Below are 13,439 nucleotides of genomic sequence, written 5' to 3'. Positions count from 1 at the left end.
GGCAGGGTTGCTACCAACTCCAGTTGCTAACAGGCGTGGCTCTCAGCTTCGTAATAAAATGCAGAGAGACGGTTGTACCTTCCCTCCACCAAAGAATACAACCAGTTTAACAAACTCCAATCAAACTTTCTGGAAGAATGCTATCCGAAATAAAATAAGGGAGTATAAGATTGCCCCAAGAAAAGGACTGAAATGTGATTTTTTTCCCACTCTCAGCATTGAAATTGAGTTGACCAGGTTTTCGTTTCTTTGGGCCAAACCTTCAACTTTGAGAAATGTATTAGGGGCCACTCTTTAAAAAAAAAAAGCTAGATTGGGGCTAGAATAAAGGCTGTTCAGTTAAAGCCACTTTGACAGAAATTTTGAAATGTTTTGGCAACTGTAGTGGAAGTTCTGCCTCAAACTGTGACTCAACGTTCCTTGTCAAACCAGTGGAGCTGAATTATTGCTTCGAGTGATCTTTTGCTTCCGTTCTTCTAGTGAAAATTAAGTTGGAGAACCATACATTGCCTTGCATTTTTCAAATCTGGGAACTTTGAGATGTGTGCACTTCCATTCTTAGAATTTCCCAATCAGTTTAATGATGTGATTAAAGTACCCTTCCTTCCTTCCTTCCTTCCTTCCTCCCTCCCTCCCTCCCTCTTCTCCTTCCTTCCTTCTCTCCTCTCCTTCCTTCCTTCTCTCCTCTCCTTCCTTCCTTCCTCTTCTCCTTCCTTCCTTCCTTCTCTCCCTCCCTCCCTCCTTCCTTCTCCCTTCCTCCCTCCCTCTCTCACATCCTTTTCTCAAGCAAAGAGACAGATTTGCTTAGAAAACTTTGTTCCAATCCTCTTGAAGTTTATTTTCAAATATTTTTCACCCAACCATGGTATTCCTTCTTCATCCCCTTTGGATTACAAAGTCCCACAATCTTTTTCTCTGTGTGCAGTTGCTCCCTGGGATTGAGAATTCATTTTGGTTATTAAGGACAAAAATGTGCTTTCAAAAATGGATTGGTATCCTCTGATTTCTGGATTTCTTCTGTTAATCAATAGGAAGAGACCGAACAGTGAAGTTATATTATTCAATCCATTTTCATTTCACTTTTATTTTCAGACCGCTTATATTAACCCTTCCATTTTCTTTGACTCTTCAATAATCATACGGTTTTGTTCCAGATCGACTTATCCCTCTAGCATGATGCTACAGACCTTTGAATAGTATTAATTAATAAGGCAGGCAATGTAATTACTGTATAAATAAACCCTGAATTATTTCTATGTAATATGGGGGTGAAAGCAATTATAGCTCCAACCATACTGTCTTACAATGGAAGAGTCAACACTGGGTTGAATCCATTAAAATTGAGGCAGTGGTTAAATTGCTGAATCAAAACTAAATAAATCACTGCGTGCTCCCTTTGATTTAGTTGCATGACTATTTTGACAATTCCATAATAACAAATGTCACTGAATTAGTCATCAGACAGATCAAATGGAAAGATGAGCAACTGAGAGATACATGCCTAAGTGATCTTCATTATAGCTGATTTAATTCAGGTTGGGCTCCCTTATCTTAGAGGCGCTCAGGTTCTAGATGGATGTGGGAAATAAATGACGTGATCTTTGGATCACCATAAAGTTGAGGTCACCAGGAAAAAGATATAGAGCAGGAGAGTAGCTGCATTTGATTTTGTTTGATACTTAATAAAAAAATCAATTAGATGAATTCATATGACGATGCTCCTTGTCTTCGAGATTCCCTTGAAGAATTGATCACCAACTTCTATGACACCTCCAGTTGTTTTCTTCACAGCAGAATAGAAGTGTTTGGCCATAGCTTGCTTGAAGGATGTTTTTTTACTTCCTGGTCTAGAAAACAGTGCTAGGTTGCCCTAGGTTAGGGTGTTCAATGTTGACAACTTTAAGACTTGTGGACTTCAACTCCCAGAATTCTGCAGCTAGCTGGGAAGTTGCTAAGATGGACACCCCTTGTCCCAGATAGTCCTTCATCCAATACGAAGCAACTTTCTCCCTGTTTTGTTTCTGAACTTCAGAGAAAGTCAACTGGATTCTGCCAAATCCTGAGATTTACCCTTCCATCCCATTAAAAAAAGAAAGCTCAGGGATTGGAGGAGGGCTCTGGAGCTTTCATTTATGGCTCTTATTCTATAGTGCAAACACGTTCTTGGACATGTCTCAATCTGTTTGCCTCCAGATAGGCCGCTAAGAGCTGAGATCAACCAGAAAGCCCAACTCACAAAATTGGACCTTCCAAGCACCATCCTCAGTTCTGAAAGCGTTCTCGCATCCATCTCACCATTAAAAAAAAACCAAACACATCCCTTTTTACAACCCTGTAATCCCTTAATTCAGGGTAGAATCAGAGTGACTGGATGGAGGTCAGCAATTACTGGCCGGATTCCCTTCCTGATGCCTATATTCACAGTAAATATTTTCTCTTTGCGCTCTGATAGAGAAACATCTGCCTCTACCTAAGATTGAACTCTCAAGCTCACCAAATCTCAATCCTAATTACTACTGATGCCCCAAAACATCACTCATAGTCATGTTTCATGAGCGAGCAACTCAATCCCTCCCCTGCAAAAATATTGGATTATAGTTACAGGCAGCATTGACCAGACCAGCTGTGGAATGCTTGGGAGGGGAGAGGAAGAGGAGGGGGAGGAAGAAGAGGAGGAGGAGGAAGCGGAGGGGGAGGAAGAGGAGGAGGAGAGGGAGGAGGAGGAGAACTGTTGGGGTCCTTGGTGCTCTCTGAGCTTGCTTGTTTTCTTGCAGACGTTTCATTACCCAACTAGGTAACATCGTCAGTGCTGGTCATAGATTCCCAAGCCCTTATTGCTTCCTTGAGAGGGGAAAGTACTAGGGGAGACCAACGTTTATCTGAATATGCCTTTAGAAATGTACACATTGAACCAATGAGAGAAAGGAAGGCTGCTTCCCACCCTCCTTTGGTTCCTTAGAGTCCACGTCTCAGTGCCCATCGCCGGTGACCTCGCCAAGATGCTCTCGGCTGGCATTCAGCTCCTCTTGGCCAGATTCAGAAGTCCAATTAGCCAGTAGATCGCTAAAATCGGGAGGGTTGCCGTTGGGGGTGCCTATGGGGCTGAACATCGGCTCTCTCCAGAAGGACCGAGGCAGCTTCCTGCTCTGCATGGGGACGACATGTGCAAATTTCCTCTCCAGCCACATCCATTTCTTATTATCCGGAGAGAGAGGCCGTTGAAGACACCTACAAAAACCATACTCAAAAAGTTCAGCCAGAGGCCCCAGCTTTTCGTCTTTCCCACATGGGGACCTCCAGAGCTGCTCAAAAGCTGTGTGGGAGTCAGAAAAACCTTCTTTATCCTCAGCCTCCCCACGCTGAGAAATCCCGATCAGATCTGTGTAGGACGTCGCTCGTCCCGACAGGGGTGAGGAGCAGAGGCTCTCGTGAGCCTTGCAGCTGCTTTCTTCCACCCCTTCCTCCTCTTCCTGCTCTTTGTTCTTCTTGCCAAAATACCTTTGGATGTCGTGGCTGATGCGTTCAGCAAATTGGAGGAGCTGCGTGGTCTTTTTCGTGTTACCGATGCTGGAGCTGGCCTCGGTGGAGGCATCTTTGCGCGAGGAGCTCCCAAGGTCTTCTTCCAGTTCCATCTCTTCCCTTCCTTCCTCTCCTGACTCGTCTTCCTCTTCCTCTTCGGTGTCTTCTTCTCCAGATAAATACTGGAAACTCATCTCCGGGCCAGCCATGGAGGTCAGAAATGGATGCTGGAATTCTGTGGGTAGCCTGAACTTGCTTAGAGTTTGTATCACTCCAGCTGCCATCTTTTTCCCCTTTGCTGTTCAAAAGAAAGAAAAAGAAAGTCAGTTCACTTGTAACGTCTCTAAGCTGTCTTGGTGGCTCAGTGGTGAGAGTGCAGTACTGTAGGCTACTTCTGCGGACTGCCGGCTGACTGCCATTTGGCAGTTCAAATCCCACCAGACTCAAGATTAACTCAGCCTCTTTCATCCTTCCAACGTGGGTAAAATGAGGACCCAGATTGTTGGGGGCAAGAGGCTGACTCTGTAAACCGCTTAGAGAGGGCTGGAAAGCGGTATATAAGTCTAAGTGCTATTGCCATTCTTGAGATTCAAACAAGGTCAACATTAAATAACAATCCGATTGAACAAACTCTTAAAGAAGTGGGAAGAAAGGCAATATTAAATGGATCCATTGCTTTACTATGAATTGGTAAGATCACACTTGGAATATTGTATCCAGCTTTGGTCGCCACGATAGATGGCAGGACTCTGGTTGAAATGGTATAGGATCTCCTGCTTGTGCAGGGGGTTGTGTCAGCTGGTGCTCCATTCAAAATCCAAGAAAGAAATACTTAGACTCTTTTAATCAGATAAAAGATATCTTTTACTGGAAATCAAGTGGCAGCAACAAAAGAATTCTGAATCTGAGAAAATGGGCGCGTAAGTCACATATACAAAGTAATGGCAACGTTCGCACCCCCAATAGTTCCATTGGCTCATCCAATTAAAAGTTGTGGATATCATCCTGTGGGCATCTCCAGGTGGGGATGAGGCTTCTGTCCGTTGACCTTGACATAGTTTGATAAAGGGTTGCAGCTGCGCATAGCATAGAAACCTAAGCAAGAATGTATCCCCCCCACCAGCTTATACAGTTCTGGTTTGTAACACCTCCAGCTCACTTCCCATAACCATTCCCTCCCTCCTCCCCCCCGTTACTTATGACAGCCAAAAGATGCAAAGCAAAGGGAGAAAAGTCTTGAAGGCTGACAGGTTGGACTAAAAGACCTCAAAGATCCCTTCCAACTCTCTTATTCTGTTAAAAGCAATGTTTTCAAATCCAGAATAGACCAAAGACCCAAATTCTTTCGCAAAAGTTGTTTCATTTGGGAGGGTGGTGGGAGAGAGCAAAATGTAGAGAGAGACTATTGAATTTATTTGCCACTCTCTTTCATCCTGGGCTGGCTGGGGAATTCTGGGAGTTGACATCCACAGGTCTTAAAGTGGCCCAGGTTGGACACCCCTGCACTATATCGTTCAGGCCACCTAAAAATATTATTCTGCATGCTCCTTGCTGTCTTGTTCAGGCCCTGTGGATAGAAAATGAGCATTGCACACGGCAGGCTAAACAAGGACCCCTTCACTACTATGATCTGTTCTGTTTCCACCTGATAAGGGGGTTCTTTTCAGAAAATTTTAGAAATAACCCACTCCTCTTCCTCCCTTCCAGCACGAAAGTCGCCCGGAGTTTTGTCAGCCAGGTTTGAACTCTGCTGTCTCATTGCTTCTTGGGTAGCTTTGGAGCTGTGCAAAATTCACCACTAGAATCTACCTGAAGGACTTCTTAAGAATGCAGAGAAGAGCAACTGAGATGATTAGGGGACTGGAGGCCAAAACATATGAAGAACGGTTTCAGGAACTGGGTATGTCCAGTCTGGGGGCGGGGGGGCACGATAGCAGTGTCCTAATATCTCAGGGGCTGCCCCAAAGAAGAGGGAGTCAAGCTATTCTCCAAAGCACCTGAAGGCAGGACAAGAAGCAAGGGGTGGAAACTCATCAAGGAGAGAAACAACCTAGAACTAAGGAGACATTTCCTGACAGAACAATTAATCAGTGGGACAACTTGTTTCCAGAAGTTATGAATGCTGCAGCACTGGAAGTTTTAAAGAAGGGATTGGATAACCATTTGTCTGAAATGCTATAGGGTTTCCTGCCTAAGCAGGGGGTTGGACTAGAAGACCTCTGAGGTCCCTTCTAACTCTGTTATTCTATTCTATTCTAAGACCAAAGATGCTTAATTAAAGCTGTACCCTTCATTTTGCTCCACTAAATGATCTTCAGCCAAGAAGCCAGAGACTCAGAGGCCAGTCCCACCCCCCAATAATCTCCAGGATGCTTACCTGATTCTCCGCAGGTAATCCCCCTCTGCCTCCTCTGCTAGTTCTCCGCCCATCCACCTGGAGCCAAAGTATTTATAGTGGAGCTGCAAGATTGCAGACTAGCAAATATTTGGAGCCTGCATTGTAATCGTAGACTCCGTAAACAAAGCTTGGGTTTGCTTTAGTGCCTGGCAACCGGAGAACACTGTCGACAAGGAGCCAGCGAGGATGGGCGATAGGGACTCACCTTAATGGTGGATTTCCTGGGCAATTTTCAAGTGTTATGGCCACTGAGTTCCCGCCACCCTCTGCAGCTCCAGCTGCCCAACCGCCTGGCGCCCATTGACCCTTATCTCCCACATTGATTTGGAGCCCAAATTGATCCTGGTCAAATAGGCGTAAAATTAAATTTCATGGTCTTTTGACTCCAGGAGTAGAAATCATCTCCACAAGAAAAGTAATGCTTATCTAACAATTTGTGAGCAAACAAGAGGTGCTGGCGTTCTCCTCCTCCTCCTCCTCCTCGTTGGAAAAGTCTTTTCTAGGGAAATGCAACCTTTTAAAGATATCCCCAAAGGTGCCTTTTTTTTTTCCAGGGGGCAACTGGACGGTCTTCATTTTTTCATTTTTCTTTTCGTTTCGCTTCCCAGGATGCAAATGACCAGCTGTCTGCAAGGAACATAAACCCTTCCATTCCCTACTATGATCCTGTCCAGAGGTGGGCTTCAAAAGTTTTAGCAAGGGGTTCTCTGCCTGGTTGCTGGGTGGGCGTGGCCATGGTGGGTGTGGCCTAGTCAGCCTCCTGCACCATGCGGGGGGGGGTGTTTTTTGTCCCTCCCCGGGCTCCGGAGGCTTTCCTGGAGCCTCCAGGAGGGCAAAACTGGCCACCCCCAGGCTCCGGAGGCCCTCTGGGAGCCGGAAACGGGCCCATTTCCGGCCTTCCCAAACTTCCAGGAAGTCCGTTTTTCACCCTCCCCGAGCCACCCTGCGCGACCTGCATTTACCTGCATCCAAAACGGGCCACCTGGGGACTCCTGGGAGGGGAGGGGAAGGGGTGGGTGAGGCCAGCCAGGAGTGGGATTTGGGGGGTGGGTTCTCCAAACTGCACAGAATCTTAGCATAGGGGCTGTCCCGACCCCCAGCAGCCCATCCCTGGTTCTGTCAGAGCTGAAGAAGCTTTCTGGATGAGAAGTGAAATGTCTTCAAAAGCAATTTTTTTTAACAAAAAAAACAAAAAGTCCAGTTGCCTCCTCAAAAAAAAAAAAAAACACCTTTGGGACGACCATGACCTGGAGGGCTGAGAATCTCTACACACCTTTAGGATAGAAAAGAGGGTTGGAAGCAGGGGTGGGATTCAATTTTTTTTTACTACTGGTTCTGTGGGCGTGGCTTGGTGGGCATGGCACCCCGGGAAGGTTACTGCAAATTCCCCATTCCCTCCTCACTCCACTAACCTGCTTTCCAGCTCTGTTCTCCTGTGCAGAGCAACCAAAGAAGACCCAGCCCATCAGCTGGGACTCAGGAGGCGGAGAATAGATGGGGCGGGGCCAATCAGAGGCGATATTTGCCGGTTCTCTGAACTACTCAAACTTTCCGCTACCAGTTCTCCAGAAATGGTTGAATACCACCTCTGGTTGGAAGGCCAAGCTGCTTGAGTAGAAATATTAGGGTGCCCTTCATTTTAGACTTTTTAAAAAACTTGGGGGGGGGGGTCTTTATTAAATAGATGTCAACTAAAAAGAGACTCCTTTGGTCTTTTTAGCTGCCAGAAAAAGGGATTGGGGGAAAACATGGCATTCTTGAAATGCCTAGATAATCACCTTGGCAGCCCAAAATTGTTGGAGTATAAGAAGGTTGAGGAGCATGATGGAGACGGATGTGTCTCATTGGAGAAGTCACACCCAGGGGGGTGGGGGAAAGAACAGGGTCAAGACCAGGGTCGTGATGTGATTGAGTACTGGCTGCACCCAGACATGCGCCAACATGGCAATTTCTAATAAACCAATTTACTTTTTCTGAGATGCGGCTAGAGACTTTCGCTTTGAATGAGGGTGGATTTGTTGGTGCCCTGACAATAGACCTCAAAGGAACAATAATAACAAAACATTAGAAAAGGAAAGAACGAGGGAGAGACACGGAGAATATTCAGTCTGTGAGGAATTCTCACATACTGTCGGCGTATGAACTTTTGGGACAACAGCACCTATTGACCCAAATGTGGTTAAAAAAAGGCAAGATGGCAGCCATGGGAACAATCAAAGCTCTTCCTGGTTTTTATGTACAGGTAATTCTCCGCTTACCACGGTTTGTTTAGTGACTGTCCAAAGTAACAACGGCATTGAAAAATGTGACTCACGACCGTCTTTCACACTTACGACTGTTGCGGCATCCCAATTTAACGTGTCACACGATCAAAATTCAGATGCTTGGCAACTGATTCATATTTATAACGGTTGCAGAGTCCCGAGATCCCATGATCCTTTTTTGTGACCTTCTGACAAGCAAAGTCAATGGGGAAAGCCAGATTCACTTAACAACTGGGTTACTAATGTAACCAGTAACTCTTGTGGCAAGGAAGGTCGTAAAATAGGGCAAAATTCACTTAACAACTGTCTTGCTTAGCAGAACAACTTTGGGGCTCCATTGTGGTCATATGTCAAGGACTAGCTGTATGATATGGCTACCAAATTGCTTTTCTTTTTTCCACCCAGGATACGGCCAACATCCCTGCAAGACAGTTTCCTTAAAGAATTATAATTCCTTACAATAATATCAGTTTTGGAATTTCAGAAAAGCAGGTGTTTGTTTGTTTTTCTGTTAACTTATCAAAACAAGATAAAACAATTTTATCTATCATCTTATTATCTATCTTATCTCATCTTCTCTTATCATCTTCTCTTCTCTTCTCATTTTATCTTATCATCTATTTTATTTTTGCATTTTCACCATTTTAGCCCAGTTTTTCTCAGGGAGTAAAGGCAGTCCAGTAGAGGCTTCACACATGCACGCTAAAAAAACCCTGTAAGGTAAGATGACCTTACATTTTGTCCATTTGTCTGAAGTGGTATAGAGTTTTCTGCCTAAGCAGGGGGTTGGACTAGAAGACCTCCAAGGTCCCTTCCTTCTCTTCTCTTCTCTTCTACTCCATATTTTGTATTGTATTGTATTGTATTGTATTGTATTGTATTGTATTGTATTGTATTGCATTGCATTGCATTGCATTGTACTCTACTCTACTCTATTCCACTCCATATTTTCTATTCTATTCTATTCTATTCTATTCTATTCTATTCTATTCTATTCTATTCTATTCTGTTCTATTCTGAGATTTACTGGCTGGTTCAAAGACACTTATGTTCTCCAGGGCTAAAAAGGAATTGAATGAGAGTTCTCCAAGCCCTCTGACAGTTTTCCCATTTGCAACATCCTTGTAAAGCAAAAAAGCTTTACTCTGTTTATTTATTTACATGTTTGTTCATTTCCCGACTGCAAATAACTCAAGGCTGGGAACACACTCAACATTCCTTCCTCCTCTTATTTCTCCCACAACAACAACCTTGTGAGGTGGGTTGGACTGAGAGACAGCAGGACTGGCTCAAAGTAACCCAGCTGGCTCTTATGGCTAAGGCAGGATTTGAGCTCACAGCCTTTTGCTTCCTGGCCTGATAGCTTGATTGCTCACATCCTGAAAGCATTAGAAACAAGAACAGATAAATCTTTCTTTGAAGTATTATAATAGGCAGCTTTAAAAATCCAGATTTTGCAGAATTTGCAAAAATGGATATTTTAGTAGATTAATTTCCAAATGCACAGTCTTAACAACTTTTGCAACAAGCCATTTTTTTCCTTATACGGGCAGTCCTGAACTTACAACAGTTCATTTAGTGACCAAAGCCACAAAAAAAGGGACATGACCATTTTTCACACTCACAACCATTGTCCCCAGGTTCCTGCGATCCAAATTCAGACGAACGGTAAGTGACTCATATTTAAGGTGATTGCTGTGTCCCAGGGTCTTGTGATCCTCTTTTATGACAAAGTCAATTGGAAAACCAGTTTCATTTAACCGCCGTGTTCGTAAATTAGCAATTGTAATTATTCACTTAACAACGGTGGCAAGAAAAGACATAAAAACGAGCAAAACTCACAAATGCTTCACTGGTCGTATCAGTAAGTCAAGGACTACCTGTGCATTGTTTCCAAGCATCTCTAATTCTCTAATTTAAAAAAAAAAAGAAAGAACATCTATCTGATTGGTAAGGGTGGACACTAACTTGGAGGCCCGTAATCTGTCCATCCCTCATGGTAAAGGCTCAGCTTAGAATTTAGGCTTAGAATAACGTTATTGTCACTTTGAATGTGCACTAATCGGCGTTTGATAAAATGAAATTTCATTGCATGCAGCTTTCAAAGTGTCAACACCTCCAATATATACTACATTGGCTGCATACCCGGGCTTTGCTACGCAACTATGTGGTCGGGTTTAGCTTTTGGGGAGGAAAATAAGGGTTAAAAATCCTGCCTCTGCCTACCAGCATCCATCGGTATTCATCTGTCTAGCGTCCTGTCAGTGTGTGTGAGAGAGTTGAGGGCTGTTTGCAAACAGAAACAGTATTTGCTGTGTGAGCAAGAAGAAGACAGCAAGGAGCCTGGGCGTGGCTTAGTTCAACTGTTCTGTACTAAAGCTACTTGGTGCTGTAAAAGTGAACCTCCTCTCCTCTGCTTGTGTTTTGCATTTGAAAGCGATTTCTTTTCAGGTGGGGAGGTAGAAGTAGAACTCTGTATAGTATAGTATATAAAATCATACATTGCAATGTCCTACCTGTCAATACTTCAGCTTCAACCATAACAATACAAGAGCAAACAATAGATACAAACTCAAGGTTAACCTCACCAAACTTGATTGCAGGAAATACGACTTCAGCAAGAGTGGTCAATGTCTGGAATACTCTATCTGACTCTGTGGTTTCTTCCCCAAACCCCAAAAACTTTAACCTTAGACTGTCTACTATTGTCCTCACCCCTTTCCCAAGAGGTCTGCAGAGGGCATGCAAAGTGCACCAACGTGCCTACCATCCCTGTCTTATTGTTTCTTTTGTTTCTTTTATTTTTCTTATATGTATCCATGTATTCATAACTATGTTTTTACTTATACCTATTATCTTGTAAGCAATTGACACATAAATAAATAAAATAAATAAATAAATACAAGTAGATAAATAGATACCCTTTGGGGTAAGAGGGTTCCATGCATCTCAACATATAGTCCTGCTGGCCACCTGACCACAGAAATGCTTTTGAACAATGCTTGGCTAGCAGAAACAAGCGCTGGCCCCTAGAGTCAGACAAAACTGGACAGGGGAAAACTTGATAGCAGCTAATCGGTCATAATCAGTTATAAACAAGGATTATCCTGATCTCAGTAGGTTGCACTCTATGTTTTGGGGAAGAATGGAAGTCACGGAAAGAGAATCTCTGATAATGAAGAAGTGATCCAAATTCAGATGCTTGGCAACTGGCATGTACTTATGATGGTTGCAGCGTCCCGGGATCACCCTTTTGCGACTTTCTGACAAGCAAAGCCAATGGGGAAGTCAGAATTGCTTGAGAACCCTGTTACCGACTTAACAACTGCAGTGATTCATTCCACAACTTTGGCAAAGAGAAGTTGCAGAATGGGGCAAAATTCACATAAAAGCTGTCTCGCTCAGCAAGAGAAGTGCAGTCGTTAAGTCGGAGTACTGCCTGTATCTTTAAAAAAAAAAAAAAAGGCAATCTACCCCACTAGATTGCAGAAGGGATCCTAAGATTCCTGATCTACTCCCGTGCCTTGAAAGATCAGCCTTGCTGGTTTGTGCACCACGGAACCAGAAGCAGCCTTGATGACGTCACGGGAGCATATTGGAAGAGCAACGACTGCCTTATCAGCTGCTGCTCGGATCTGTTTGTCGAGTCTGCAAATATAGCTGCAGGAGAGGCAGGAGGGCTGCCAGAGGCAATGTTTGGAGAAGGCAAAGTACTCCCACATGGGGCTGGGTTTTTGCACGTCATTTGTTCAAAGGGCACCGGCGAAAGAAACCCAGACGCACCTCTTAAAGAGTGAGGGGACCAGACCTTCTGTCCCTTTTGCGCAAAGCAGTGGGTTTGAAAAACGGGCTCCTTTTTGCCAGTCTTGTGGGGCAGCAACCTTCTAGAGCATTGGTTGGCCTCCAAACTTTCTCCAGCTTAGTGGACGTGACGGGCAGGCACTTGCGCTCGTGTGCGAAGCTCCACTTGGGTGAACGGTGGGCGCTCCAGAGGAGGACGCTTGTGTGCTCACATACGCTACCCCATTTTTCCCACAGTCCGGTTTTGGAACAGGTTGCAGCCCGTGGGTTGGGGCCCCCACAGTGGTGATCTGCAACTGGTTTAGCAACGAGTTCTGTGAGCGCACGCAGCGTTCAAAATATAGCAATTTGAAGCTCAAATGCTTACCTTCTAGGTCAGCCCCGGTAAGTAGAACAGCTGAAGCACGGAAATCAGCTGTGATGTGCAAATCAACTGTGCCAGAAAGAAGGAAAGGAAGGATAGGATAGGGCAAGATTGGGTGGGTGGCAGAGGTGGTATTCAGCAGGTTCTGACCAGTTCTGGAGAACCGGTAGCGGAAATTTTGAGTAGTTTGGAGAACCGGTAGCAGAAATTTTGAGTAGTTTGAAGAACTGGTAGCAGAAATTTTGAGTAGTTCAGAATACCACTTCTGACTGGCCCTGCCCCCATCTATTCTCTGCCTCCTGATCGGCTGGATCTTCTTTTGTTACCCTGCACAGGAGAACGGAGATGGAAAGCAGGTTAGTGGGGTGGGGAGAGAATGGGGATTTTGCAGTATCCTTCCCCTGCCACGTCCACCAAGCCACGCCCCACCAAGCCACACCACACCACACCCCACCACACCATGCCCCACCAAGCCACGCCCACAGAACCGCTAGTAAAAAAAATTGAATCCCACCACTGGTGGGTAGGGCCAGCTGATGGTCAGAACTACCACTTCGCTTGAACCAGTCTGAACCGGCAGCATCCCACCACTGGGACCCCTGTTCTGGAGGGGGCATCTGCGGCTGCCAACATCAAACCCTTTAGCATTTCCAAAAGTTGGAAATAAAGCATTGAGAAGGAAGAAAGAGACTGCCTCAGAGGGCCAGTAGTTAGCCTAGAACAGCTGGATTTGGGTCCAGTTATCTCCCAACATCCCTTGGTTTTGTTCTTGTTTGGCGAGGGTTGATGAAAGTTGATGAATTCATATCCATCTATATTTATTTATATATTAAGTTGAAATTGAATAATGAAAGAAATGTGTAATAGTAATGGAACTGTAAAGTCTATATATAAAAAGAGGATAAGGAAATGTAAAAGATGTCTTGATGTTGATATAATGATGTATAAAGCTTTATTTTATGTTTTTAAATCTTGAAAACTAAATAAAATTTGCTAAAGCTAAAAGAAAAAAAGAAAGTTGATATCCAAAGGTTCAGATATAAAAAAAATTCTTATTTTTTTCTCCCAACGATCAGCTATTCCAATGATCAGC

The 13,439-nt window shown here is 44.3% G+C and overlaps 1 protein-coding gene across 2 annotated transcripts; it reads right to left on the bottom strand.

Moving 5' to 3' along the window:
• Positions 1-1,064: 1,064 nt before the first annotated feature.
• PERCC1 (proline and glutamate rich with coiled coil 1) lies at positions 1,065-12,410 on the bottom strand. 2 transcript variants are annotated; one of them, XM_087912747.1, is made up of 2 exons: positions 5,897-5,997; positions 1,065-3,817 (listed from the first exon to the last, which is right to left on the bottom strand). In XM_087912747.1, the coding sequence occupies exon 2, from the start codon at positions 3,801-3,803 to the stop codon at positions 2,970-2,972; it is 834 nt and encodes a 277-aa protein (XP_087768873.1). In that variant the 5' UTR covers positions 3,804-3,817; positions 5,897-5,997; the 3' UTR covers positions 1,065-2,969. The 2 variants fall into 2 exon arrangements, with proteins under 2 accessions (XP_087768873.1, XP_026560363.1); XM_026704578.2 differs by lacking the exon at positions 5,897-5,997 and adding an exon at positions 12,350-12,410 and having other exon boundaries at positions 1,951-3,817.
• Between the last annotated feature and the right edge of the window lie 1,029 nt (positions 12,411-13,439).

This window comes from Pseudonaja textilis, chromosome 14 (genome assembly GCF_049901715.1).
Source record: "Pseudonaja textilis isolate UNSWEBS1 chromosome 14, rPseTex1.2, whole genome shotgun sequence".
Taxonomy (NCBI): domain Eukaryota; kingdom Metazoa; phylum Chordata; class Lepidosauria; order Squamata; family Elapidae; genus Pseudonaja; species Pseudonaja textilis.
Note: the sequence above shows the minus strand (reverse complement) of the source record. Positions and strands in the feature narration are given on the sequence as shown.

What these genes read in the sequence shown, in the direction of transcription:
- PERCC1 (XM_026704578.2), bottom strand. Translation starts at nt 3,803, where the DNA reads ATGGCAGCTGGAGTGATACAAACTCTAAGCAAGTTCAGGCTACCCACA.